At 44.6% G+C, this 26,238-nt stretch overlaps 3 protein-coding genes across 5 annotated transcripts; 1 reads left to right on the forward strand and 2 right to left on the reverse strand.

The window, feature by feature from the left end:
• Positions 1-384: 384 nt before the first annotated feature.
• On the reverse strand, positions 385-9,954 carry mcoln1b (mucolipin TRP cation channel 1b). Its single transcript, XM_083543519.1, has 13 exons — positions 9,706-9,954; positions 9,198-9,463; positions 8,509-8,673; positions 7,988-8,144; positions 7,783-7,864; positions 7,305-7,401; positions 6,480-6,579; positions 5,653-5,759; positions 5,171-5,320; positions 4,617-4,718; positions 4,410-4,532; positions 3,961-4,167; positions 385-3,342 (listed from the first exon to the last, which is right to left on the reverse strand). The coding sequence occupies exons 1-13, from the start codon at positions 9,761-9,763 to the stop codon at positions 3,208-3,210; spliced, it is 1,749 nt and encodes a 582-aa protein (XP_083399645.1). The 5' UTR covers positions 9,764-9,954; the 3' UTR covers positions 385-3,207.
• A 973-nt stretch (positions 9,955-10,927) lies between these two features.
• On the reverse strand, positions 10,928-13,277 carry LOC310727261 (trafficking protein particle complex subunit 5-like). Its single transcript, XM_083543520.1, has 3 exons — positions 13,146-13,277; positions 12,694-12,969; positions 10,928-11,331 (listed from the first exon to the last, which is right to left on the reverse strand). Exons 1-3 carry the CDS (start codon positions 13,146-13,148, stop codon positions 11,035-11,037), a joined length of 576 nt encoding a protein of 191 aa, XP_083399646.1. The 5' UTR covers positions 13,149-13,277; the 3' UTR covers positions 10,928-11,034.
• A 1,771-nt stretch (positions 13,278-15,048) lies between these two features.
• Positions 15,049-25,307, forward strand: ubn2b (ubinuclein 2b). 3 transcript variants are annotated; one of them, XM_083545307.1, is made up of 16 exons: positions 15,049-15,818; positions 16,498-16,617; positions 16,742-16,843; positions 17,375-17,506; positions 17,744-17,841; positions 18,087-18,603; positions 18,749-18,819; positions 19,136-19,372; positions 19,463-19,573; positions 20,960-21,103; positions 21,198-21,248; positions 21,618-21,648; positions 21,751-23,034; positions 23,116-23,299; positions 24,079-24,141; positions 24,565-25,307. In XM_083545307.1, exons 1-16 carry the CDS (start codon positions 15,507-15,509, stop codon positions 24,606-24,608), a joined length of 3,501 nt encoding a protein of 1,166 aa, XP_083401433.1. In that variant the 5' UTR covers positions 15,049-15,506; the 3' UTR covers positions 24,609-25,307. The 3 variants fall into 3 exon arrangements, with proteins under 3 accessions (XP_083401433.1, XP_083401431.1, XP_083401432.1); XM_083545305.1 differs by having other exon boundaries at positions 15,051-15,818; positions 17,741-17,841; XM_083545306.1 differs by lacking the exon at positions 24,079-24,141 and having other exon boundaries at positions 15,053-15,818; positions 17,741-17,841.
• Positions 25,308-26,238: the final 931 nt, after the last annotated feature.

Consider the following 26,238-nt stretch of genomic DNA (forward strand, 5'->3'; position numbering starts at 1 on the left):
AGTATATTGATTACCCAGTATTCTTCTACATTTACACTCTCATCATCCAGTATCAAGCCCGATCCCAATCTTTTTTTTTTTTTCTTTCCCTGGAGCACCCACAGACACAAAGCAACACCCTGGCAATTAACACTTCGGTCTAAATGACTTCCTGTTTAGTGCAGCTGTGTGGGGTTTAATCGCCTCTTACTTAGGGATTATCTCTTTCTCTCTCTCACAAAAAAACACAAGCTGAAATAAAAGAATAAATCACCTGACGCTGAAGCAGTGTGTCTGGTCTGGTCTCTTCAACATGCACAAAGAGATGACATTTCTTTATTTTTTTAATCATAAAAAGGATATAAAGCACAAAAGAACGCAATCACGGATCCAGACATCGAGGCATAGTGTGAACATGTCGAACTGATTTATTTATAGAGCTTATTCTTTTCAGATTTTCTTGGCATAAAAAAGGAAAATTAAAAGCACACATGAAAAATATAAAATACATTTCAAGGTAAATCTGAATAAATAAATACATAAAAAAAAAACAAATGGGATGCTAATTTGAGCGAGAATACATTCACTTTTTAGTGTCTCAATCACACACACACACACACACACACACACACACACACACACACACACACACACACACACACTGTAGTCAGTTCACATTACATATTTAGGAATTAAAAAAGAAACCCAGGTACATTAATATTCGAACATTCCCAAAAGCGAATAAAATAGAAGTTAAACGTGCAAACGGATGTAAACGTGCCAGACGTGTGTAACCCCCTGATTTCTGACTGTATGTTCACATCTGCAGCTGCCTCAAAATCAGGGTGGATCATTTGCGAGATTCACGGTATCACGTCTGCCTCCGTTCTCGCCTTTTGTTTCCCGGCTTTTCCCCTTTTTTATCTCCTTTCATGTGCGTGCAGATGCAGACAGCGAACCACGTGCTTGTCTGCTGCGCTCCAGACGGATCGTCATCCCTCAGGAAAAACAAAACAAACCCCACCAACGTCTTGTACCTGAGCCTGCAATTTACACTTCAAACCCCGAGATAGAGGGAGGGGGGGGGGGGGGAGAAATGTGCGAGGCGAGATGAAGACGTAGCTTTGCTGAAACACTGCGCTGAGACGTTATGACACTCGCTACACAGATCATAGAATATGATGGAAAATAAATAAATAAATAAAATTCGGAAATGCCACGTCGTCGTTTTCGTAATGGAGAACGCTCCCGGAAAATCTTGGAAGCTAAACAAATAGTGTTAGAAATGTCATTACAAAAGAACTGCAAATTAACGTACGCTCGAGAAGCGATTTACGGGGCCCAAGCACCAAGAGGCTAGTGTTGGTCAAGACAACCCCCTTCAGAAAAAGGAAGGTACCATTAAAAAAGAAAAGCCAAATAATCGTGTTATATTTTCATTTTGGATCAAATTAAAGCTTCTTGGTAAGAAGGTTGCATCTGAAATGACTCCTGAATAAAAGGAACGAGTATGAAAAGCCTGCATACAGCACCCCTGGAGCGCAGAGGATTAAGGGCTTTAACCGTAACCACTGCGCTTTACCACTTAAAACCTTTTAGCTGTATCACATCTAAAGAAGTTGTGGCTCTGGTTTACTGATCGGAAGGTCAAGAGGTTCAAACCTCAGTATCGCCGATCTGCCAATTTTGTCCTCTAGGGGCGCTGTTTCATGAGTATAAACCCGCTTTCTTTCTTCCTTTTCACCTTTAAAACAGCACAGGCTCGTGTGGCCACGGGGTCGCCGCGGTCGCGTAACCGTCTAGTCTTTTACTACAACAGACTCAGCTAAGGGGCGTGGCCTAGAGTGTAATGCCAGAAATTAGTACGGATTCGTGAATATTTAATATAGACGTATTTGAGACGTAAAACTTCAATACACAGACGTTTCATTTTGAATCGTTTGGAAAAATAAACGCAAAAACTTGTTTACTAATCTGAAACAGAGGCCCTCCGGGAGCCTCTGGGTTTTTTTTTTTTTTTTTTTTACACGACGCGTCCTTTTCATTATTGTCCCTTAATGTGCTTTTTGAATTGAATCCAGTACATTAAGCAAAGCTGACGCACGTGAAAAATGCGTCCGACTTCACTCCTTCTGCAGCATCGGAGAAGATGCTCAAAGCGTAGGCTGACTGGAAATACACGAGTAAGAAAGACAGAGAGTTGAAAGAAAGAACGAAAGAAAGAAAGGAAAGAGAGAATGACCACATGGATAATAACCCCCCCCACACCCCCCCCCCGGGTGAAGTCACTCCCTCTCTTTCTCTCTCTTTCTCCCTCTCGGCAGGGACGTGGTGGATGAAAAGGCCAGCGGAGCCAAACTCCGACTGAGTCTCCATTAAACACGCGCTCGGCTCCTGCATATAAATATTGATGCCTTGGCGAAGCTGCGGGCTATACGCTCTTCCTATTCACTCTCGTACACACACACACACACACACCACAGGGACGAAATGAAAGACAAGAATGAACAGAGCGGTGAGCCTACTGTAAATAAGGATGGTGGAGGTTTTCTGTGTGAGGGACGCCGATCATTACTTTGTAACACAATGCCGCTGAACTTGGATCGAAAGTGGGTGTGGCCTATAAATACATTCCTTAAAATATAAACAAACCTGTGTTTGTGGCGTGTGCTGAACCACAGCGTACCCTGACCAGGTAATTACTAAGGATGAACAAACAAAAATACTGAATATTATTAACAAGTTTCTGGTGCATTAAAAAAAAGGACGTGTGTGTGTGAAGAGGTTTGTATCGTGAGACGTGAGAGTCTCTAAGTCCAAAGGGGTGGAGCTTAATTCACGTTTTCAAACAGAAGAGTATTAGCTAAGCCAAGCTAAACACAACGCTAACCAGCTTATTGTTAGTTTATATTGAGGCTCTGTTAATCTCTCCAGCCGTAGACGATATCTATTGCATGTAAAAGACCACTAGCATACTAACAGTGACCCCGCTAGTAAGCTAGTTAACTATTGTACTGATGTCATGTGATCAAGGTTTGTGATTGGCTGATAAACCTAAGCTCCACCCTTTTTTTCGACCCAGAAACACGATCCTGCTGAACAGTAGCTGTAAAGAAACTTTTAAGAGAACAGCAAACAAATTTTACAAACAGGAAGTGACACACACACACACACACACACACACACACACACACACACACACACACACACACACACACACTTCCCTATCTAGTTAAAGCAGCAGAACAGTGAACAGGACTCCGGGGGGTCCGGGCTCTGGAACTTTCCCGAGGTGGGCGTGTCCATGCACTGAGAGATGAACATGTGCAGGTCGGATACATGAGGAGACTCCTGGGCTTGTTGCTATGGAAACACAAAGAACACAAGGCGTGGCTTTTATTCATTTGCATGTGTGTAATTATCAATACACCGGTGATGATGTCACGATGACCTCACTTACGCTCTGTCTCCCTCATTCCCTCTCTCTGTTCCTCCTTCTATCTCTCCCTCTATTCCTCCTTCTATTTCTCCATCCATCTCTTCCTCTTTATCTCCCCCTATATTACCTTCTATCCCTGCCTCCATCCCTCTTTCTCTCTCTATATCCCGACTTTCACTCGATCAATCCCTCATTCTATCTCTCTCTATTCCTCATTATATCCATCCTCCTATATGTCTCTCAATTCTTTCTTCCACTCTCCCTCAATTTCCTCCTCCTCTCTTTATCCCTCAATCTATCTCTCCCTCTATGTCTCCCACTATCCTTCCGTCAATCCTGCCAATATTTCTCCCTCAATCTCACCCTTTAATTCTACCTCTGTCCCCACTCCATCCCCTTTCTCCATCTTTCTAGCCCTGCCTTAATCCATCCTTCTATCTCCCCCTTAATCCCTCATTCTATCCATCTATTCTACCTATCTTGTACTCTATCTCTCCCTCCCTCTATCCCTCCTTCTCTCCATCTCTCCCGATCAGACTCACAGTGATGGTGTCGTAGGCGCCGGTGATGAGGGCGATGAAGAGCGACAGCACCATGTAGATGAAGAGTGAGATGAAGGTGTAGAGGTAGAGCTGACTGAAGAGCCACACCAGCGTGCTGCTGCGCTCCACCTCCGAGAACGTGGCGAACATGTCGTCTCCGTTTATCAGCGAGAACAGACACTCCGACACCGTGGACAGGGAACGGAACTGACACACACACACACACACACACACACACACACACACACACACACACACACACACACACACACACAAGGAAATCAGTGTGACACAAATCGCTCAGAAATTGTTATTTCCTGTAAGTGTTGTGTGTGTGTGTGTGTGTGTGGTAATAAGAACAGAAATCCTGCAATGAAATGAACAATGTATTAAATACAGTGTAGAATCCTCTCGTTTGATGAGAGTGTGTGTGTGTGTATATGTGTTACTTTTGCATGGTAAGGTCCCAGGACGATCCAGCCACAGAAGCAGTAGCCCATATAGATGGCAGCAGCGCAGCAGCAGAAGCGGATGACGTTCGGAAATGCAGCTCTCAGGGTCACGATCAGGATCTTCACACACGCACACACCCACACCCACACGTTAATACCAAAGTCTATGTGTACCTGTTTCACTTGTACGTCTCAAAAACTTACATTGTATTTCTGGAAGAAGCTGAGGTAGCGGATCACTCCCACCCAGACCAGTAGCGTGGATGTGCCCATCAGGATCCCACACAAATCATAGGAGGCCATATTCTACAGTCACACACACACACACACACACACACACTCATCAATCGAGAGGATTCTACACTGTATTTAATACATTGTTAATTTCATTGCAGGATTTCTGTTCTTATTACCACACACACACACACACACACACACACACACACACACACACACACACACACACACACACACACACACACCCCCTTTGTGGATAACTAATGTAATGTCTAATAACTAACAGGACACTGAAACCTTAAAATAAATATTATAATAATAAAAGTAAATTAGACCTATTTAACATGCAGTTATTAGTTTGAACACTGGGTGTCACTGTTTCTTCAAAAGAATCGAACAGCAGTTAATGTTAAGGTATATGTTAATGTTTTGTGTGTGTGTGTGTGTGTGTGTGTGTGTGTGTGTGTGTGTGTGTGTGTGTGTGTGTGTGTGTGTGTGCACGCGCATGTATGTGTATAAACCTTGGTCTCGATGCCAATCTTGATGAAGGAGGCAATGATTGTGAGAACGTCACTGATGATGAGGAGCAAATACCAGCCGTTAATGAACTCCAGTCGGTCTCCCCAACACACTCTCCGGGCCAGAGACTGCCTGAAGTAGCGTACAAACTCCTACACACACACACACACACACACACACACACACATGATTGATCCAACCCCTCTCCACTGATTTTGCCATTCTTTCATCCAAGTGTTTCTCCACTCCCATCTCCACTAATCCATAACACTCCTTTATCACCTATAACTCAATAAAGCTCTCCAGCCACCATTTTATCCCTCCCATCCACTGCTCTATACATAATTCAAATCAATTTTTGTTTGATCTATCTTTTAAATCTTTCATTCCATCTCTTTAAAAATATAACCATTCCTCTATTCATTCCAATTACTCTTGATCACTCCATCTTTCCCTCCATTCTCACCCAAACACACACACATACATTTTGCAGGATGATTCCTCGGATGATGGATCGTCCACAAAGCGCCAGGGAAAGGCCGCAAACCACCGCCACCAACACGTCAAATGCCACCCGCATATGATTTTCCTCTAACAGACAGACAGAGAGATAAACAAAAGAGAGAGAGGGGCGAACTAGAGTTTAACCGAGGTTGGATCTTACTTGCCGATAACCGATTAATTAACTGATAGTTTATAAAATGGACACTGGATAAAAAAAATAAAATAATTTATAGTACTGAACTTTATTACAAAAATAAAATCATTACAATTGTGCTAAATGAAAAAATATGTATATATATTCATTATTTTAATAAAAAACACTCAAATTGAAGCAAAAAGTAACCAAAATGGATTAAAAGACACTTCAAATTAATCAGTGATTTGCCTCTAGAGGCCACACTTGTTCTGTATAATGCAACCCGGAAAAACTATCAGTATGGATTTTTTTTTTTGATAGCTGACAGTTCCAGCAATTTACTATCGGTGCCGTTTAATAGACAAAACCTATGAATCGCTCGACCTCTAGAACTACAGATGTACAAATACTAGAACTCAAACGGTTTCCCAGCAAAAAAAATATAGAAAATGTGAAGCTCCAAGCAGTGATTAAGGGGGCCAAGCACTTTCTGGCTCAGCTTATGAGCAATAAATGGAGACTGGAAACCAGTGAAAACTAATAGTATAAAAAAAACAATGTAGATGCACTAAGACACATCATCAGTGATGTATCCTGGGGTCATTGGATGTTTCGGGTCTTTCAACATCAGACACCCTCATACAAGAGTGTGTGTAAGTGTGTAATCTTACTGTGTCCAGACACACTGGGATCCCTGCACTCTCTGATGACGGCCTGGTTATGCAGACCGATCTTCACTTTCCCACTGTGGGCTCTGTTATCAAAGAGGATCTAAAAGAACACACGTTTTATTAGTCATCCACTCCTTGTTACAGAAGAATCCTTTCTCCTAAATTTTAAATGTTGAGGTTCGGTCCTGACTCTGGACTGATGACCAAGAATATAAAACAAAACACAATAAAAGACATTGAAACGTTCGATATTTATACCCATATAAAAATAATAATAAACAACAAAGAGCTCAAAGCGAAACAACAAAACGGTGACTAGATGCTCAAAAAGAGTTTGTCTGTGCAACATCTTCCAATAACGCAGCTCAGCCACCGCAGCGCTTCTTTTGTGCTGATGAAACAGCTAGTCGTATCTGTGTTTGATTACAGAGGTCGGTCAAGCCGTTGATATGAAATGAGATCGTTGTGTGGAACAGATGTAAATGAGGTTGAGATCAGATATCTATAGCAGGAGATCTTCCACTCAAAACCCAGGGAAAGGAGATCTTCATGGAGCTGGCTTTGTCATGCTGGAACAGGTTCTGGATCTGATAGTTGAAGTGAAGGGGAAATTTCATGCTGGCGCATCCGAAGACGTCCTATAGAATTGTGTGTACAAGTTTGAGACATTTTGGGGAAAGTAAAAAAAACAAACACAGGTGTCCCAATACTTTTGGCAATATTTCATTGTGTTTATGAGAGATGTTGCAAAATGACGTTTTTCTTTTCCTGGATCTAGCGTTAGCATTTCCTCAGAGCACATATACAGGTAAAATCAGGGCTTACGGTGATGGAGAAGGTGTAACAGTCTGGAATCTCGTTGTTGATGATCGTCTGGATATTTATGGCCTTCAGTTTAAACTCGATGGTCACGTTGATCAGCCTGCAGCACAAAGGAGAGGAACATCAGTGAAACCCATCCATCCAGCACAGAAAGACCAAATTACACCAAACATACCACAAAAAAACCCAGTGCAAGAATAATTATTAATTATACTAACTTATATATTGGTTTTATGAACAGTAAAGTCACTCAGGTAGGTTACAAATGAAGGTCCAAGGGTTAAAAACCACCACAACCTGCTACTGACCTTCTCCACATTTTCCATAAATATTTATTTCTAGGTTTTTTTTTTATTTTAACGTTCTAGATGAGGGAATTGATGACGAGAACGAGGCGTGCTCACAACTGTACAAGTCCGTTATGTTACTATTATTAAATTACTTAATTCTGATTGGAATAAAAGAGTGAACTGCTTCCTACTTGTGGAATTTGAGGGTGAAGTTCTTGTAGTTTTCAGGGAGAGGAGCTGAAGGGTCTGTGGGAGGATCAACACCTATACAGTCTGAGAAAGAGAGAGAGAGAGAGAGAGAGAGAGAGAGAGAGAGAGAGAGAGAGAGAGAGAGACTCATGAATTCATACATGATGCTCATATAAAGAATGAATGTGATGAAGGGAGGAGGTTTACCGATGATGATGTGAGGGTCGATGATGAAGGTGTCGTTGACTGGGTCGATGCTGCCTTTCTTATAGAAGCGCTGACATAGAGAGAGAGCGCTATCGTTCACTCCCCCACCCAACACGTACGCATAGCGACCCACTGCGGTCTGAGGAAGAGTCAGATACTGACCGAGAGACAGAGAGGAGAAGAGAGGGAAGAAACAGAGGAGGAGGGCTTAGTGAATATAGTTCAAAGAAATTCATTCCAAACTGTGTTTCATGTAATTTATGTAGTTTTATGTGACATCAATGAGAAGCAGGAATCGCTGCCTTATACCTGAGGGAATAATGGCATTTTATAAATCAAGGTTGTATACAGTGATACAACAGCGTCATCTGCTGGTGTGGGATGGGAATTACATGCAGCTGTTTTTGTGTGTGTGTATATACCTGCTCTATGGCATAGTTTCTGTGTTGATATATTTGGTTCTTTGTGTGTGTGTGTGTGTGTGTGTGTGTGTGTGTGTGTGTGTGTGTGTGTGTGTGTACCTGCTCTATGGCGTAGTTGATGTGTTGATAGACGTCGCTCTGTGTGTGTACAGCAAACCCGTCCGCCTCGTCCTGATAATCCTGCAGGAAGAGATGCCTGAACGAGTCGGTGTTCTCTTCCTTAAACATCACCACCATCTGATTGCTCAAACCAAACAGCACCAACTAGAGAGAGAGAGAGAGAGAGAGAGAGAGAGAGAGAGAGAGAGAGAGAGAGAGAGAGAGAGAGAGAGAGAGAGAGAGATTAAACTTGATTAGATTAGTGGTGCAAATATACAAAGCCACACGTCCTATTCATCATGTTCACGTGTTTATCTGGACCATGCACATTTGTGTATCTTGTATTCGAGCAGTTAAAATTTGGTGCTTTGAGTCCAAATCTCTCATACTGACCACTGGATGTTCAACATGGACCTCATGGTAAAGAGTCTCTGAAGATCTGAGAATTAGACGTATGTTTACACACGATCACCTTCCCCTTACAGAGCTCCCAGTGTTCTTGACTTATGGGTGCTCCCTGTGACTGTGCGATTTCTTCTGAATTAGTATTTTTTTGTATACATTTCTGATACTGCTTATATACACACTCACACACACACACACACACACACACACACACACACTCACACACACACATACACGTGAACTCTCAGCTCAGCTGTACAGAAGACTAAGTAATGCTCGGACACCTGCACAGTGATGATGATGATCTTCAGCATCTGCAGCACCAGCTTGTACGGTTTGCGTCCCTTGGCGTGGTACTTATCGCACGGGCTCATAAAGAAGTACTTCATCTTCCTCCGCAGAGCCTCTTCCTCCGCCAGGTCTTCCTCGTCCACCTCTTTCCGAAGAGACGATCCCTGAAGGTCCAGAGAAGGTCGGTTGCCGTGACCTCCATCACAGAGGTCAACAGGACTTTGGTCAAAGGTCACAGATGTCAGCAGTCTTTCCTTCTCTGTAGCAGAGATCAAGAAAATGGGAAATGAAAATAATGATAGAGGAGCATAAAAATATAATTAATATTATCATCTCAATCCAGAACAACGTGTTTACTGTGTCTATATTTCATTACATGGATAATGTTGATATTGTCGAAATGCTCGTCAGCTATTGCGGGAAGATATAATAAATAAACACAGCAATAAAAATTGTAAATAAATGAATGATAATGAAGAAATGTGGAGCTGGTAAACAAACCCGTGTCCTCCTCCTCCTCTCGTGCCGGATGCTGTTGTTTTGATAGAGAGGTTGCCATGCAAACGCGTTGCAAATGTTAATGCAGATTAAAAACCTCTAAAACAATAATAATAATGAAAAGAGAATCTTATTGTATCGCCATTTAAAACAGCAGGAATGAAAGAAATAAAAACCGAGGATCAGATTTCAGAACAGCACAGACGTCAACAGTGCAGGAATATCAAACAGCACTTCCGGGTTTAGTCACGTGGCTACACACCACGTGACCTCGACTGTACTGTATTGATTAGATTGTCCAACTTTTTATGGAGGAAATGAGCTTATTTTGTTCATTAAAACGATACATTTTCCCTACAATTTAAACATTTGATATATATTTATCTTCTAATGTGAATAAATTATGAGTTTGAGATTCGCAAATCATTGCATTCTGTTTTTATTTACGTTACAGTGTCACAGCTTTTTTTTTTATGCACTAGGGATGCAATACTACATTTTATTAAAAGGTCATTCGTTAAAAAAAATCGTTTACAGTTATACACAACATGCATTTATTAAAAAAAACCTCATCATCATCAGCAAAAAAAAAAAAAAAAGGCACATCAGCACCCGGAGCCTTTTTTTAGGATAAATAATAAACAGAAAACTACAATAATCCGAGCTGTGGAAAAAAGACCCTCACACACATCACACATCCTCTAATAACTGAACCTGTTATATCATAATCACGTACATACAGTACAGACCAAAAGTTTGGACACACCTTCTCATTCAAAGAGTTTTCTTTATTTTCATGACTATGTAAATTGTAGAGTCACACTGAAGGCATCAAGGGCTATTTGACCAAGAAGGAGAGTGATGGGGTGCTGCGCCAGATGACCTGGCCTCCACAGTCACCGGACCTAAACCCAATCGAGATGGTTTAGGGGTGAGCTGGACCGCAGAGTGAAGGCAAAAGGGCCAACAAGTGCCAAGCATCTCTCGGGGAACTCCTTCAAGACTGTTGGAAGACCATTTCAGGTGACTACCTCTTGAAGCTCATCAAGAGAATGCCAAGAGTGTGCAAAGCAGTAATCAAAGCAAAAGGTGGCTACTTTGAAGAACCTACAATATGACATTTTTCAGTTGTTTCACAATTTTTTGTTATGTATATAATTCCATATATAATTCCACATAGTTTTGATGCCTTCAGTGTGAATCTACAATTTTCAAAGTCGTGAAAATGCGTGTCACTTCCTGTTTGCGGTTCGAAGTCGACAAACGACCATGTGACTCTGTAAAACACGCACACGTTAACTTCCTGTCCGCTCCTCGTCTTTGTCCTGCTCTCTACCTCCCGTCCAGCTGCTTGTCTCGGGCGATGACGGCTTCGTCGAATTTGATCATGAGCGTGGTGCCCTTGTGCCAGTGGGCGGTGACTTTGGCGGGGAAGCCGCTGTGGGTGAGGAAGGCCTCCACCATGCCGGCGGTGAAGGCGGCGCAGTTTAGCGTGCTGTTCTCTTTTGGCACCGATATGAACGCGTTCACCAGCGGCTCCTTCTCGATAATGTAGTACGTCTTGTCGTCGTCGTTGGCCTGCTCCAGCTTGTCTGCTTCCTTACCGAATAGAGACTTCCAAACGGACACCTACACACACACACACACACACACACACACACACACACACACACACACACACACACACAATAGTTAATATTCAACAAATTTCTCGTAACGGTCTACTAGGGGTGTAACGGTACACGTATTCATATTGAACTGTTTCAAAACGTCCCACATGAGCTGTCACTCTAATAAACTCATTTCTTCAACATCTTCAGCTCTGCTACCTCCAGCTCCACCTCCTGTCTTTTACTCAATGCCACTGTCTCTACTCCATACAACATCTCAGGTCTCACCACAGTCCTATAAACTTTTCCTTTCACTCTCACAGATACTCTTCTATCACAAATCACTCCTGCTAACACTCTTCTCCACCCACTCCACCCTGCACGCACTCTTTTCTTCACTTCTCTAACACACTCTCCATTACTTTGCACTGTTGACCCCAGGTACCTGAACTCCTCCACCTTCTCCACCTCTTCTCCCTGCAACCGCACCCCTCCACTGCCCTCCCTCTCATTCACACACATGTACTCTGTCTTACTCCTACTGACTTTCATTCCCCTTTTCTCCAGCGTGTACCTCCACCTCTCCAGGCTCTTCTCCATCTGCTCCATACTCTCACCACAAATAACAATATCATCCGCAAACATCATAGTCCACGGAGACTCCTGTCTGACCTCGTCCGTCAACCTGTCCATCACCACTGCAAACAGGAAAGGGCTCAGAGCCGATCCTTGATGCAATCCGACCTTCACCTTGAACCAGACTGTCGTTCCTACTGCACACTTTACTGCTGTCACACTGTCCTCATACATGTCCTGCACCACCCTCACATACTTCTCTGAAACACCAGACTTCCTCATACAATACCACAACTCCTCTCTCCACCCTGTCATACGCTTTCTCTAAATCCACCGAGTCCCTGTTTGACCTCTTCCCTGAATCTCTCACTACAGTCTTCCTCCATCTTATTCTTCTTTCAGTCCTCACTCTCCTCCTCTTCACCTCCAAAACCATCCTACAGACCACCATCCGATGCTGTCTAGCTACACTGTCCCCTGCCAACACCTCACAGTCTCCAATCTCCTTCAGGTTGCATCTTCTGCATAGAACATAGTCCACCTGTGTGCACCTTGCTCCACTCTTATACGTCACCCTATGATCCTCCTTCTTCCTAAAATAAGTGTTCACCACTGCCATTTCCATCCTTTTAGCAAAATCTACCACCATCTGCCCTTCCACATTCCTCTCCTTAAAACCACACATACCATCACCTCCTCATCACCTCTGTTCCCTTCACCAACATGCCCATTAAAGTCTAAAAAAAAAGACAAGCAATTTTATGTTTTGCATTTCTTCAAAACATAAAGAAGGGGGGAATCGTGCCTTGATGAAAAGCAGGATGTTCAGCACTTTGGTCTCCCTCTTTCCGTTCTTTTCCCGCAGAACCACCAGGTCGAGCAGAGACGCTCCGACTCCCCGGCCCATGTCCGCCAGGCGCGCCTGGAGCTCGGACACCGAGTACACGCGGCTCTGGCAGTACTGCACCATCTCCGAGAAGAGCAGCGCGAAAGCGCTCAGGCTCACCTCCGTCCTGGGCCGAGACAGAGAGCGCTCCAGGACTGAAGACTTCCCTTTAGTGAAGCGGATGTCCATCTTCCGCTATAAACAATAACAACAACAACGTCTTACTACGCATATTTGTGGATTAATAGCCAAATCAAAGTGTTTAAACGAATAACAAACGATATCGATCGCTTTTAACACTAATGAATTTTTGTAAAGTTTAACATGTACAAAATTATTTGTTCAAACGTAATTTTGTAAATATTTCATACCATTCAAAAACCAAAACTCATTCACTTCCGCGTTTTCTTCTTTGTTGTGTATTTAATGCGAATCATTATTGTTTTGCTGCCACCTACAGGTCTGGGGGTGTGGGACGTTTCATTTGTTTACGTTTACGGCTCTATTTAACTCAAAACGAACGCGTGACTGCCACCTACAGGTCTGGGGGTGTGGGACGTTTCATTTGTTTACGTTTACGGCTCTATTTAACTCAAAACGAACGCGTGACTGCCACCTACAGGCCTGGAGGAGAGGGTCTTTTTTTATTGGTTCAAGTTCAATACATTAATCCATTTCTTAGATCTCTGGTCTCTTTGTCTATAATTCATCCTTTTAAAACTAGAATCTGTTTTTTATTTTCTCCTTCTGGACGAACCAGACATCTGTTATAGAACGAGACATTTCCAGACACTGACCCTTTATGTTCCTTCTGTTCTTCATCTCTTCTGGGATTTTGCACGTACAGTTTTGTTCCGGAAGGATTTTTGCACCTTTGTGAATTTTCATTGTCTTGCCATTCTCTAGTACACCCGTATCACAATCCATAAATGAGATCCTTGAATAAATTCCTCAACAATAATCACTGAAACTTGAAACCAAAATCATTTGTATAAACACAAAAATAAATGTCATTTTGTTTCGGATGCCTGGAAAACCCACAAGTCATCAGGTTTGTGAAAGAAACCCATCCACTCCCTCTTTCCATCACCCAGACACAGATTTACCCTCTGCCCTGAAAGGTGTCTCATAACACACTACATCCCTTTACAATAAGAATACCAACACTGACCCAGTCTAGCTGTGCAGGACACACACACACACACACACACACACACACACACAATAATGTTCCTAATGTATGTTCAGCTGCTTGGAGGATTCACAGAGTGAGAATTTCTTTGTTTGGTGTAACAGAAAAAAGTGTTTCCTTTACATATAACAATAAACTTAAATCTTTAATCTTTACAGAACAAAACATAACAGGAAACTGATCCTCGAACTTATTAATAAAGAAGCTTCATAAAAAATTTTAATGCTTTAAAACAAACTTGTTCAGACTTTATTATCAGAATTAGGTCTAACTTCATTTACAATGTGTGTGTGTGTGTGTGTGTGTGTGTGTGTGTGTGTGTGTGTGTGTGTGTGTGTGTGTGTGTGTGTGTGTGTGCTTCATATCACTCTCTGTTCTAAAGCACATCAGAAATCTTGAATCATGGTTTATTTCCTTTTATAATTAATATATTATATTATATAAAGATGATTTTATTATATAAAATATTCAGATCAAAATTTAATTTTATTGGTCACACATCAATAAAGAGTACGACATGTAGTGAAATGCTTTTTTTTACGACTGTCCAACATCTAAAAATTAATACAGATAGAATATAAAAATAAAATTAATACAAATGAAATATCATCAGTATATTATTATTAATAATTGATATTAGTAATATTATTAATTATGACCATGTTAAGGATATTTAGTTTTTGCTTTGGAAAGAGTTTTAATTTAATTATTTAGTTTTTATATATAATTATATATTATTTTATCATAAATCTTGTGGAATGCATTAGAGATTATTATTATTATTATTATTATTATTATTATTATTATTATTATTATTATTATTATTATGACCATCATTATAATTATTTTTATTATATAAAATTGTAGAGATATTATGTCTGACTATGACAAAGTTATTCAGATATTTTTCTATATATATATATACATATATATAATTTTTTAAGTTTTGTTTCATTTATTAATTTTTTTAAATATATAATTAAAATAATTATAAAAGATCAAAGACGAGCGCGCGGCACCGCCTCGTTTTCGCGCGAGTTTGCAGGCAGTGGGCGGAGCATCAAAAAATCCTGTAGAAAAAAAAAAGCGCTCTGACTTCCAATTGGTCCGCTCCGATACTCCAGTTCTGGCTCGGTCCATTGCGCATGCGCAGTGACCCCTTTGCAGAGTAAAAAAAATTCGTTTTGTGAGAGTTTAAAATGGCCGCCGCCACAGAGGCTCCTGTAGAAGCTCCGGCGCCTTAAACTCCATCCCCGAGTCCCGGTCTGAGTTCCGCATTGAGAGAAGGAGATCCAGAGGGAGAGGGACGCCGGAACACGAGACAGGAGGAGGAGGAGAGATCAGTTCAGTCAGTTTTACGGATTAGCCTGTCTGCTAAGCTACATGTTTACTTAGCCGGCTAGCTCCTAACATTAGCACGTTAGCTTAATCGGGTTTTTTTTGTATGCTAAATGCTAGCTAGCTCGTGCGGTTAAGTTACTTCAGCTAGCTTAAAGCTAGTCTTCTCGGCTAGTTTCCGTTGTGTCCCGTCTCTCCTCTAATGGCCGACCCGAGGAAAGTGCCCTTCGTGACTCTGGCTTCGTATAACACCTCGAACCCCGTGCCGGAGTCCAAGAAGCGGCGGAGGGAGGATGAGGGTGAAGGCGGGCTTCAACAACACCCACAACACCACAACCAGTGGAGGGATGGAGCGATGATAAGTAACGGGAAGAGCTCCGGGGGTGACTCCGCTGCCGCCACTTCCGCCGAGTCCAAATCCACCGTGAGGCTCAGCCTGTGTCTATCCGAACCCAGTGATAAAGGCTCCACGGAGTTCAGCTACACCGAGCTGATCCAGCAGTCCACCCAGCAGGCAAGACCCTTCTCTTCCCCTCTCCACCTCTCTCTCTCTCTCCCCCCACCTCCACAGGCCTGGGGCTCAACACTCCCTCAGGTCCCTCACAGAGCAGCGGTGGAAGAAGTACACAAACCATATGGAGTTAAAGTGGAGCTTCACTTAGTGTCCCTTTAAACTTTCATTTGAGTTAAAGTACAATTGAGTTCCCTCGAATGTACTCAAGTATCCAAAGTACTGAGACTCGAATGTGATTTTCAGAACACTGATTTCTATTACAATAATCACGAGCCCAAATATCTTTCCAACAACGAAAAAAGAGATGGTGTGAACGAGGTCACGTGTGTTGTGACACGTTCGAGTCTGGAGTTCCTTCATCGTGTTTTCCTCTGGAAATGTTCTGCTTGTTCAACCCTGATTTCTGAATGTAGTAAAAGTCTGCCGAAGTACAGTAACGCGTTACGTTTACGAGGCTTCGGGGTGACACAGAGGTGCGATCTAAAGTTTGTGCACCCGTAAAGTCTGTTGTCCTGCGAAGTTACTCCTCCACACGTTTATTTACTTTGTGTTTTTGAAAGCTTTTTTTCTTTTTCAAATGTATCAGTTTAGATTAAACCGTATCTTTTTGAAAGGAGCTTCAAACTGCTTCTCATGATTTTTCTCTCCTCCTTTTTTCCCCGTTCATTCCGCTCCGCAGGTGAGAAAAGCAGCTCCCGAAGGACTGACTCCGGTTCTGGACCCCAACGACCCGCTGGCTGATCAGGACAGAGAAAGACGAGAAGTCGAAGCTCTGGCCAGGAAGTTCGAGAGTAAATATGTAAGTGGCTGCAGGCGGGAGCTTCTGATTGGTCGCGTCATTTTACGTACACTGCACATAAACACGTCCCGTTCGGCGTGTGTTGAGTTGTAGTTGGTCTTTAACCCGATCTCCCGTCGGACAGGGCGACACCGGGAAGAAGAAAAAGAAAGATCGGATGCAGGATCTCATCGACATCGGATACGGATACGACGAGACGGATCCGTTCATCGACAACTCTGAAGCTGTGAGAGTCGTGCTCTTTTTTTCTTTCTTTTTTTTTTATTGATTTAATTTATTTTCGGTCCATGCAGCGTTTCAGGACGAAGCAGGACCTCAAACTGTTCTTCTGTTCATACCAGACTTAGATGTAGATGCGCCCAAAAGTATTGGGACACCTGACATAAGCGGTTCTTCTCCCACATCTTTTTTATTTTTTTATTTTCTTTGCTCGAACCAGTAAAGCCAAAACCCGCTCCAGCACGACGATGTGGTTGGAAGCGTGTGAAAGATCTCCTGCTATAAACCCTATTGAACACCTTTTGAGATGAATTTTTCAGGCCTCCTCACCCTCACCTCCATCAGTACCTGATTTAACTAACACCCTTGTAGCTGAACGAATCTCCACTAAATCTAGTGGAACATCTGTCCAGAAGAGTGGAGTGGATCTTCACAAAGTTTCACATACCAATCTTCTGGTCATGTGTCCTCAAACTTTTGGTTGTGTATGTATTTTTCTTGTGTTTTTGTTTTTGACTCTTGTTGTGTCATGTTCCAGTATGATGAACTGGTCCCCGCCTCCCTCACCACCAAACTGGGCGGTTTCTACATCAACACTGGCACTCTGCAGTTCAGACCTGCGTCCGAGAGCGAGGACGAGGGCGGAGTCAAGGACGGAAACCACTTCAAGGTTCGCAAGGTTCATCACACTGCCTCGAATCTCACTGACACGGTTTCTGTCCCTGCGTCTCGCACCCACACTCGGGTAGTCCCCACGAGACCGGATCTGTGTAAGGGGCGGAGTCTCGGGATGCAAATATTGTAAACGAGTGAACGATCAGATCTGTGTTTTTTGATGTTTCTGGTTTTGTGTAGAGATTTCCGTCTGCTTTATTCTGCGTTTTGTGTCCTCTCTTAACTCCAGAAGCTGAAGGAGGGAGAGGAGAGAGTGATGAAGAAAAGAAAGAAAAAAGATGGTGTTTTAGAAGAGAAGAAACCCAGAAAGAATCGAGTGTCAAAGCAGGGGTGAGTCTTGAAATCTGCGACTGTGTGTCTCTCCGTGTGTGTGATTGTCTCTCGCTCTCTCTCTGCCTGTGTGTGTCTCTCTGTCAGCGTCTCTGTGTTTCTCTCTGCCTGTGTTTGTTTGTCAGAGTCTGTCTCTCTCTGTCTCTCTCTCTCTCTGTCTCTCTCTGTGTGTTGGAACAGTTTAGAGCTACTCGGTTGTAAGGACATGATTGACCCGTCCTGCCACCTTGTTTCTTGTCCCTAAGCGTGTCTGCTCTGAACCGCCCTGAGAAGAAGAAGAGGAAGAAGCTGATGAAGGACTCCCTCTCGTTGGCGGCTATGATCCGGCGCTTCACGCGTGAGAAAGAGGAGATGAGGAAGAAGAACCCTGCTGCCGTCCCTGCCGCCGTCTCCACCGCTACGGGGTCCTCCGGCACGGCCACCGGCCTCAGACTCCCCAACGCCAACCGCACGGCCCTCAACTCGCACCCCGTCGTCCCCGGCAACGACCTCACCGACCTCACCAACGACCCCGTCGTCATTCCGCTGCTCGGTACGACGAACGACGACATGCTGCAGGACCTGATGGACGAGCTGGACTTCTCACTGCTGGATCCTTCTGAGCTGTCGAGCCTCGAGGGTCAGGGCGAGAACGGCAATGCGTCCGCCCCGAGAGCAGCGACCTCAGCAGGACGCGTTCAGAGGACTGGACTCATCCCCCCTCCCCCGCTGCCCAGCAGCCTGCCCGCCCCCCTCACCAAACGCATTGAGGACCTGCGAGCAGTGCGTAAACACACACACACACACACACACACACACACACGTGTTTTAATTTACTTTCCATTGTTTGTGGTCCATTTGTTTGGTGAATATTTAATTTTAGTTTTCCTTAAAAATAATATATAATTTGTGTGTGTGTGTGAGACAGGCGTCGCGCCAGTTTGACATGGAGGGGAGGAAGAAGTTCTTCACGCTGGACATGAACAACATCCTGCTAGAGTGAGTTTGTCTTCTCACCCATCACTATGGCTCTTCCATCAGTCACTCAATCTTCCACTCTCTCCTCCTGTCATTATTTCACTCTCCTCCTACTATTTGGTCTCACTTCTCTCTCCTGTCTTTTTCCCTCCCTCCTCCTCCCACTCTTCACTTCATCTGTCTCTCATTTTCTCCTCTCAGCACATTGTCTTTCTATCAGCCAGTCAGAAGTGAGGAATGTCTGATGTTCAGCTGTAGATCGAGGTTCTATCAATCCTTATCATTGTTGTTCATTGTGGTTTACTTGACCCCTGATCTTTTGTGTGTGTGTGTGCAGCATTGAGCTGCAGGTTCAGGAGCAGCCTGGCGAGGTGCGTGCGGCCGTGTACTCTCACCTGGAGGCCTTTGTGCCGTGTAACAAGGAGGCTCTGCTGAAGCGTCTGAAGAAGCTCAGTCTGAACGTGCAGGACGACAGGCTCAGGAACCCGCTGCTTAAACTCAAGCTGGCCGTCTGCAGCGCTATGCCCGAGCAGATCGCCCGTTATAACATGGACTGTTTGGCCAAAGTGGCGAAGTAAGAGCTTCATCACTCACTTCATTCACTGTGGGTGTGTAGGGTAAATATCTGGCTTCACTCTGTTTGTGTTTTGTATGTGAACTCCAGGCAGCAGTCGGAGGAGGGCGAGAAGAATGGCTCGGAGGAGGAGGATGAGGAGAGGCCAGGAAAGAGAGTGATGGGACCCCGCAAGAAGTTTGTGTGGGACGATAAACTCAGGTAAAACCTCAAGGATTCATAATTGTCCTATAAGACTCTAAATCAGGGGTCGGCCAACCCGCGGCTCGCGAGCCGCATGCGGCTCTTTGGCTGGTTTCATGCGGCGGCTCTTATGTTCCTTTCGAAGTTTGTGTGTGTTTTGATTTTTAATGTGTGTGTTCGCTTTGCTTAAGTTCAATACGGTATTTTTAAGACCTAAATGAGCGGCGCCCCTACTGGGAAACTTTGCGGTATATCAGACCCTGGCATGAGGCCAATCATAAATTACAGGGATGCACTGAGAATTTTCGGAAATACCTAAATCATCGAAACAGCACGGCAGAAACACAATTGTAATGACGCAATAAAAAAGCGCAGCAGCACACGGTTATATCTGGATAAGAGCAACATGTGTGCGGAGAGCGATGTGCAAAACATGCAATGCTGAAATTTCAAGAGGGGGTGTATCTGCAAAGAGTTTCTCCACGTCGGGTTTAATTTATCACCTGAAATCCAAACATCCCGATTGCCCTCTAAATATGAGAAGAACGCGGCGCAGAAAAGTAAAGTCAATCCGAGCATGCGCACTCCGTCTGTAGAGGACGTTTTTGAAAAGGCGGGAAAGTTTTCCAGTGATGATGTCAAGGCAAAAGGCATAACACACAAAAATATGGAATTTATTGCCATTTAAATTGAAATTTTTTCGGTCCATCCCTAAAATATCGTTGGTGTGGCCCTCTGACACAATTCAGGTTTCTCACGTGGCCCCTTGTAAAAATTAATTGCTCACCCCTGCGGTATATTCATCTCACGCACATGCGCATTTGACGAAAATCCTGTATTAAACTCAAGCGAAATGAACACGCACATAAAAAAACACAGTCTGTGTTTTCTACCCTGAAACACGTGAAATCAAAGCATCGATCTGTTCTGACTGACACACGTGAAAGAATTGCTTCGAGTAGCAACAACGGAATACGAGGCATTGTTTTAAGGGGATTGTTTAAGGCAAGGAGGCAAGGAGTTTGTGTGTGTGAGACAGTGCACACAATGTTCATTGTTGAAAATGACTGTCCTGTGGTCTTAGAACTCCTGGTCTTAGAGTCCATTTCTGTCATTATGTTGGTGTGTGACATTTACAATAAATCTGGCTGAGCAGGGGTGTGTGTGTGTGTGTGTGTGTGTGTGTGTGTGTGTGTGTGTGTGTGTGTGTGAGGAAGGAATGGGTGATGTTCATGTGTGTGTGTGTGTGTGTATGATGTGGCTCTTTGCGGTAACACAGTCAAAAATGTGGCTCTCGGTCTCTGACTGGTTGGCCACCCCTGCGCTAAATGAAACACTGTCTAATTGTGTGTGTGTGTGTGTGTGTGTGTGTGTGTGTGTGTGTGTGTGTGTGTGTGTTTTTAGGACTCTGCTGTGTAATCTGGTCCGAGCAAAGCTGGGCTGTTACGAGGCTGAGGGTCAGAACTCTCCGTCTCCTGAAGACTACCTCAAAGCCTTTATGGAGACAGAGGTGAAACCCCTCTGGCCCAAAGGCTGGATGCAGGCCAGGTGTGTGTGTGTGAGATCATGTTTGTTTGCTTTGTACCTGTACATATTTCTTTGTGAAGCGAGCTCACTTCCTGTTCTGTTCCTCCACACACAGGATGCTGATTAAAGAGAGTCGCATGGCTCACGGCCACCTGACAGGAAACACGTGAGTCGACTCTTTGATATTCCTCAAACGTACCGTTTGCTTGCGGAGTTCAGCTTCTAGACCAACTAGTACTGATATTTCTTTAGTAGGGTTGAGCTTTGTGCAGGAACACTAGGACTATTTTAAAGGTGTCAGTGTGGAAACGTAGATAAATTACTTTCTGGTACCACCTCGTTTTTAGCAGTCATGGATTCCCGTGTATTAGAAGTCTTATTTTCAAAGTGTGTCAAACACCTTCTGGATTATGAAGGTCGGTGCTCCCCGTGACTGTGCGTGCAGCCTTGTGCTGCCATCTGCTGGTGTGTTACAAAACTAGTCTTGGAACGTTTTGATACCAACTCGTAATGTGTGTGTTTGTCTTTTTTGCAGAATGAAGAAGACTCCCAAAGCTAAACCAAAAGTAAGTCAGGCTCTCTCTCTATTAGCTTGTAAGTAATTATTCTTGTATAAGCAACTCAATAGAGGTTTGTGTATTAACTACTAAATCATTGTCCTCTTCTAGTCTCAGGATGGCATCTGGCTCCAGCAGTCAGCCACCCCCACTGCCACGCCCTCTACCGTGTTGCCCCTCCCTCAACGCCCTGCCTCACCCTCTGAGCCTATCTGTCTGTCGGACTCTCTGGACGAGGATTTGGGTGGTGCCCCTTCTCTGGACTCCATCTCGCAGGCTCTGGCTCTGCTTAGTAGCGCCGCCAAGGGGTTAATCCAGTCCAACAGCCCGCCCTCTCCTGAGGCCACTAAACCAGCGAACTCGGGCGCGGCCCTCGGTCCTGCCTCCTCTATCGGTTCATCCACTCCTGTGCTTCCTAAAAAGAGCACCGTCAGCACTACGACGTCTGCTCCCTCGGTGTCTGTCGGCCCCATTTTTGTCGCGTCCTCTAGCTCTTCCCCCTCTCCGGCTATCTCTCGGCCTCCGTCCGTGTCGGTCTCTCCTTCCGTGAGGAGCGACGTAACGGGAGGGTTGAAGGTCGGAACGATGGGCTTGACTCAGGTGCAGAGACACACGCTGACGCCGCCTCCGCGTTCAATTGTCGTGAGTTCCGCAGGCAACAGCAACAAGATGAGCTCGACGTCTCCCCCCAAACCGAGGCCGCCACCCACCGCCTCGCCCCTTGTCCCGCCTCACAAGAGCTTAAATTCCCCCATGGCCACGCCCCTTCACAAACCCGGCAATAACGGCAGTACCATCGGCAGAATCGGCCCCGGCGGCACACCGGCGTTATCTCAGTCTCACCCGACGGCCGTATCTTCCTCTTCGTTTTCTCCGTCTGCTTCCTCCTCGTCCACTTCCTCGCACCTCAACGCCAAAACGCAGCCGAAAATCTCGTCATCTCCGTCTCACCCCAAACCGCAGCCTTTGCAGCATCAGCACCAACAGCCGACGCAGCAGTCCACCTTTGTCACGCCTATGCAGGCCACCCTCACCAAATCGCCCCACAGCTCCAACTCCCCCATCCTCAAGCTCACTCCGCGGGTCACGCCCGTCAGCTCCCCATCGCCCGCCCTCTCCAGGACGCCCACATTACCCAGCATGCACCAGTTTTCTCCTAAAACCCCAGGATTCCATGCGGGGTTCTCGGGCGCTGGATACAGCACTCCCGTGGGGCAGCAGAAGACTCCCTCTCAGGTGAACAGCAGCAGCTTAACTAGCACTTCAACCTCCATCGCCAAGCACACACCCTCCACGGCCAATCACGCCGCTCGCCAGAGAACGGTCGGCGTGACCAATCAGGGGCCGAAGCCGCTGATGACCGTTCCTTCTGTGACGTCCTCTCAGCTAGCGCAGGTACAGGACACCACTATCTGTTCTTCCAAAAAGTCGGAGCCTTCTATCCTCGGTGTCTCACACGTCTTCAAACGCTTTCAGGTGGCGTCATCCAGCGCGAGTCTCCTGGGTCCAGGTGCGCTGAACTTCGGAATGCTGGGAGGAATCACCCCCGTCTCCCTGCCCTTCGCCTTCCCCGGCCTGCTGAACCTGCCCACTGTTACAGGAACTAGTGCTGGAGCCAACACTGCTAACCAGAGCAGCTCAGGATACAGCCTACAGCCCAGTGAGCATCACAAACACGCCTCAAAAGGGTTTCCACAGGGTCCTAAAAAACTACAATTTATGCCTTGAAAAGGCTTCGATTCGCTGGTTTAGGTCTTTTTAAACAGTTCTTTATTTTCCGGTGTCCTGCAGCACTTTAAAAGGTTTTGGTTGGTAGTTTCTTTCTTTCGCTGGTCCAAATATAATTCACTGTATTACGACTAGAAATAAAACCAACAGCCAATCAGTTTTCTGCTATTGGTGCGAGTCTCTTGGGTGGGGGTGGGGGTGGGGAACTCGGTTAAGGTCAGTTGCTAACAACTTGTTTGTTTTTCGGTCTAAAATAAAATTTTTAAGAACAGGAAGCTTCTGAAGTCACAGGAAGTCTAAGCGTCTAAATTTGTTACCCAGTAATTGCGTCGTCATGGTTACGTAGTACCAGACACGTGAACACACGATTCGCGAGCCGTAGCTCAAGTAATCACTGCTGCACAAATCTGCACACGCGTCCTAAAACGCTATTAGAGACGCAGCGTGACGTCCTCGTCTCCTGTGCTGCTGTAGAATCCTGTAGACTATCCCCCCCCCCCCACACACACACACACACACACACACACCGTCTGTCTGTCTGCTCCTTTGTCCTTCAGTGTTTGTTCTGTGTTTTCCTTCTGAAATATCTCTCCCCCCCCCCCCCCCCGTGTCCTGTCTTTTTTTTTTTTCCTGTTTAACCTGCTTCCTGTCTTCCTGCTCTCTCTCTCTCTCCCCCTCTGTCTGTCTGTCTCTCTCCGTCTGTCTCCTCAGATCTGTTAAAGGGTCTCATGTCAGGTGCTGCTCTGCCTCCGCACTTGCAGCTTGCTTTCTCAGGTAATCTCTCCATCGGTCCCTCCTCGTCTCCCCTCTTCCTTTGTCTCTCTTCCGTTGCAGCCAACTCTCAATCTCTTTTTCTACTTGTCACTCTGCTTCTCCATTTCTTCATCCTTTTCTTCCTCTACAACCAACGTTCCCCTGTCTGTTCTCCCTCCATCCTGCCCTTCCCCTATTTTTCTCCTTTTCTCTCTTTCCTTTCCTTCATCTCTACCTCCCTCTTTTATTCCTTGTCACTCTTTTTCTTTACTTTCCTTTGTCTTTTCCTCCCTCATTCTCACTTGCTTGGTGGCTGTTCTGCGTTTGTCTGGTGGTGGTCACATGTATCGGATTGTTTTTTTTTTTTTTTGGTGTTAATTGTTTCCTCTTCGTCTCCCTCTATCATGTTGTGGTTCGGAGACTGATCTGCATTTCCTGTTTCAGATGTCAATCAAAGCCAGAGCGGGGATATAAAGAGGAAACTGTGATGTCACTGGGACGACGCCGGATTACTGGGTCGCACCGACGCGCTGCGTACGCATGGACTGCAGGCTTAACCAATAAGACTGAACAGCCGTTTACTTTGTTTTTTTTTTTGAGGGTGTTGTTGAATATTCGGAATAGAATGAATAATAACATCCCTGGCCTGGATGCTTTCTCTCATTCGTTTTGCTAATGTTTACACACACAGTCCTTAATTGCTGTGGACAGTGAGAGGGGTAAAGCATTCGACGTGTGTGGATACGCGTACGCACACGGTGCGGAATATGAACTCTGTAGAATCAGAACGATCGGATGGATTGGACGGATGAACTGATCTCTCCCTTTCTCAGGTGCAGGTCCATGTCTCTGGTGCTGTTCTGGGTGGAGTTGTTGATGATTGATTATTATTATTATTATTATTATTATTATTATTATAATTAAATGGCCCCCACGGAACAAAAGGACGAGGAGTTTTATATCCGGGCAGCAGGGGGCGCTGACATTTGTATTGTACTTGAATTTTCTGAAGTTTGTTTACTTGAGCTGACCCTCCACACTAGCGAAACAAGAAGCAATAGTTAGTCCCAGGAAGAAAAAAAAAAAAAATACAAAGACTTTGCAGGATGACCCTGGTGTGTGTGTGTGTGTGTGTGTGTGTGTGTGTGTGATTTAAGTTGATATTTAATTAGTGCCTTCTGCATCTACATCAAGTCACACGTACCAAAATCTGTTATCTATTGGGAGGGTGTTTAATAATTTAAATCTTACTGAGAACATAGACTGTAAATGCCAAAAGTATTGGGACACCTGCCCTTTTCAGAGACATGTTCCCATTTCTCTTTGGTCTTGTAGTCTCCTGCTATAAACCCCCATTTGAACACATTTGCGATGGAATTCTAAATGCTGCTTCTGCGCAGGATCTCTTCTCCGTCTGCACCTGACTTTACCAAAATGTCACGCAAAACCTGGTGGAACATCTTGAGTGGATCTCTGAACTCTGCCGAGTTGCTGTCTGGTTTTACACGGTGTCCTCTATGGACAGACGTGTTTTCCACCAAACCGAAAAAAGTAGGCGTGTTATTTGAATGTGTACGAGAATTTTTCTGTTTATTGGAGACACTTTTTTCCCTCTGAACATTACACCTGCAGAATCCATTTAATAATAATAAACAAAATTAAAAACGATGCAAGGATTACAGATAACTGCCCTGTTTGGTCTCATACAGACTTGTGGTATCTAATGGGTGGGGCTTATCCAGTCCTGTGTTTATCAATGGGTGGGGCTTATCCAGTCTCACAGCATAAATGGGCAGGTGTTATCCAGACTCTTGGTGTAAAATGGGTGGGACTTATCCAGACTATTGACAAAGTAGGCAGGGCTTATCCAGACTGGGTGTAAATGGGTGGGGCTTATCCAGAATATTGACATAAAATGGGTACAGGGAAAATATTAGATTTGTTCCTTGCGAGCGTTTCTTTACCCTGATAAAGATCGTGATCCCCAGAGGTCGTGGTGATCGTGGAAAGGGGGTCTAGAATCTTGATTCGGTTTGTGATTTATTAATACTGAAATTTCTCTACACACACACAGAACACGGTCCCCAGGTGTCGGTGGTTTATGGGGACCAGGTAACT

The sequence above is a fragment of the Silurus aristotelis genome (genome assembly GCF_946808225.1).
Source record: "Silurus aristotelis genome assembly, chromosome: 6".
Classification (NCBI taxonomy): Eukaryota; Metazoa; Chordata; class Actinopteri; order Siluriformes; family Siluridae; genus Silurus; species Silurus aristotelis.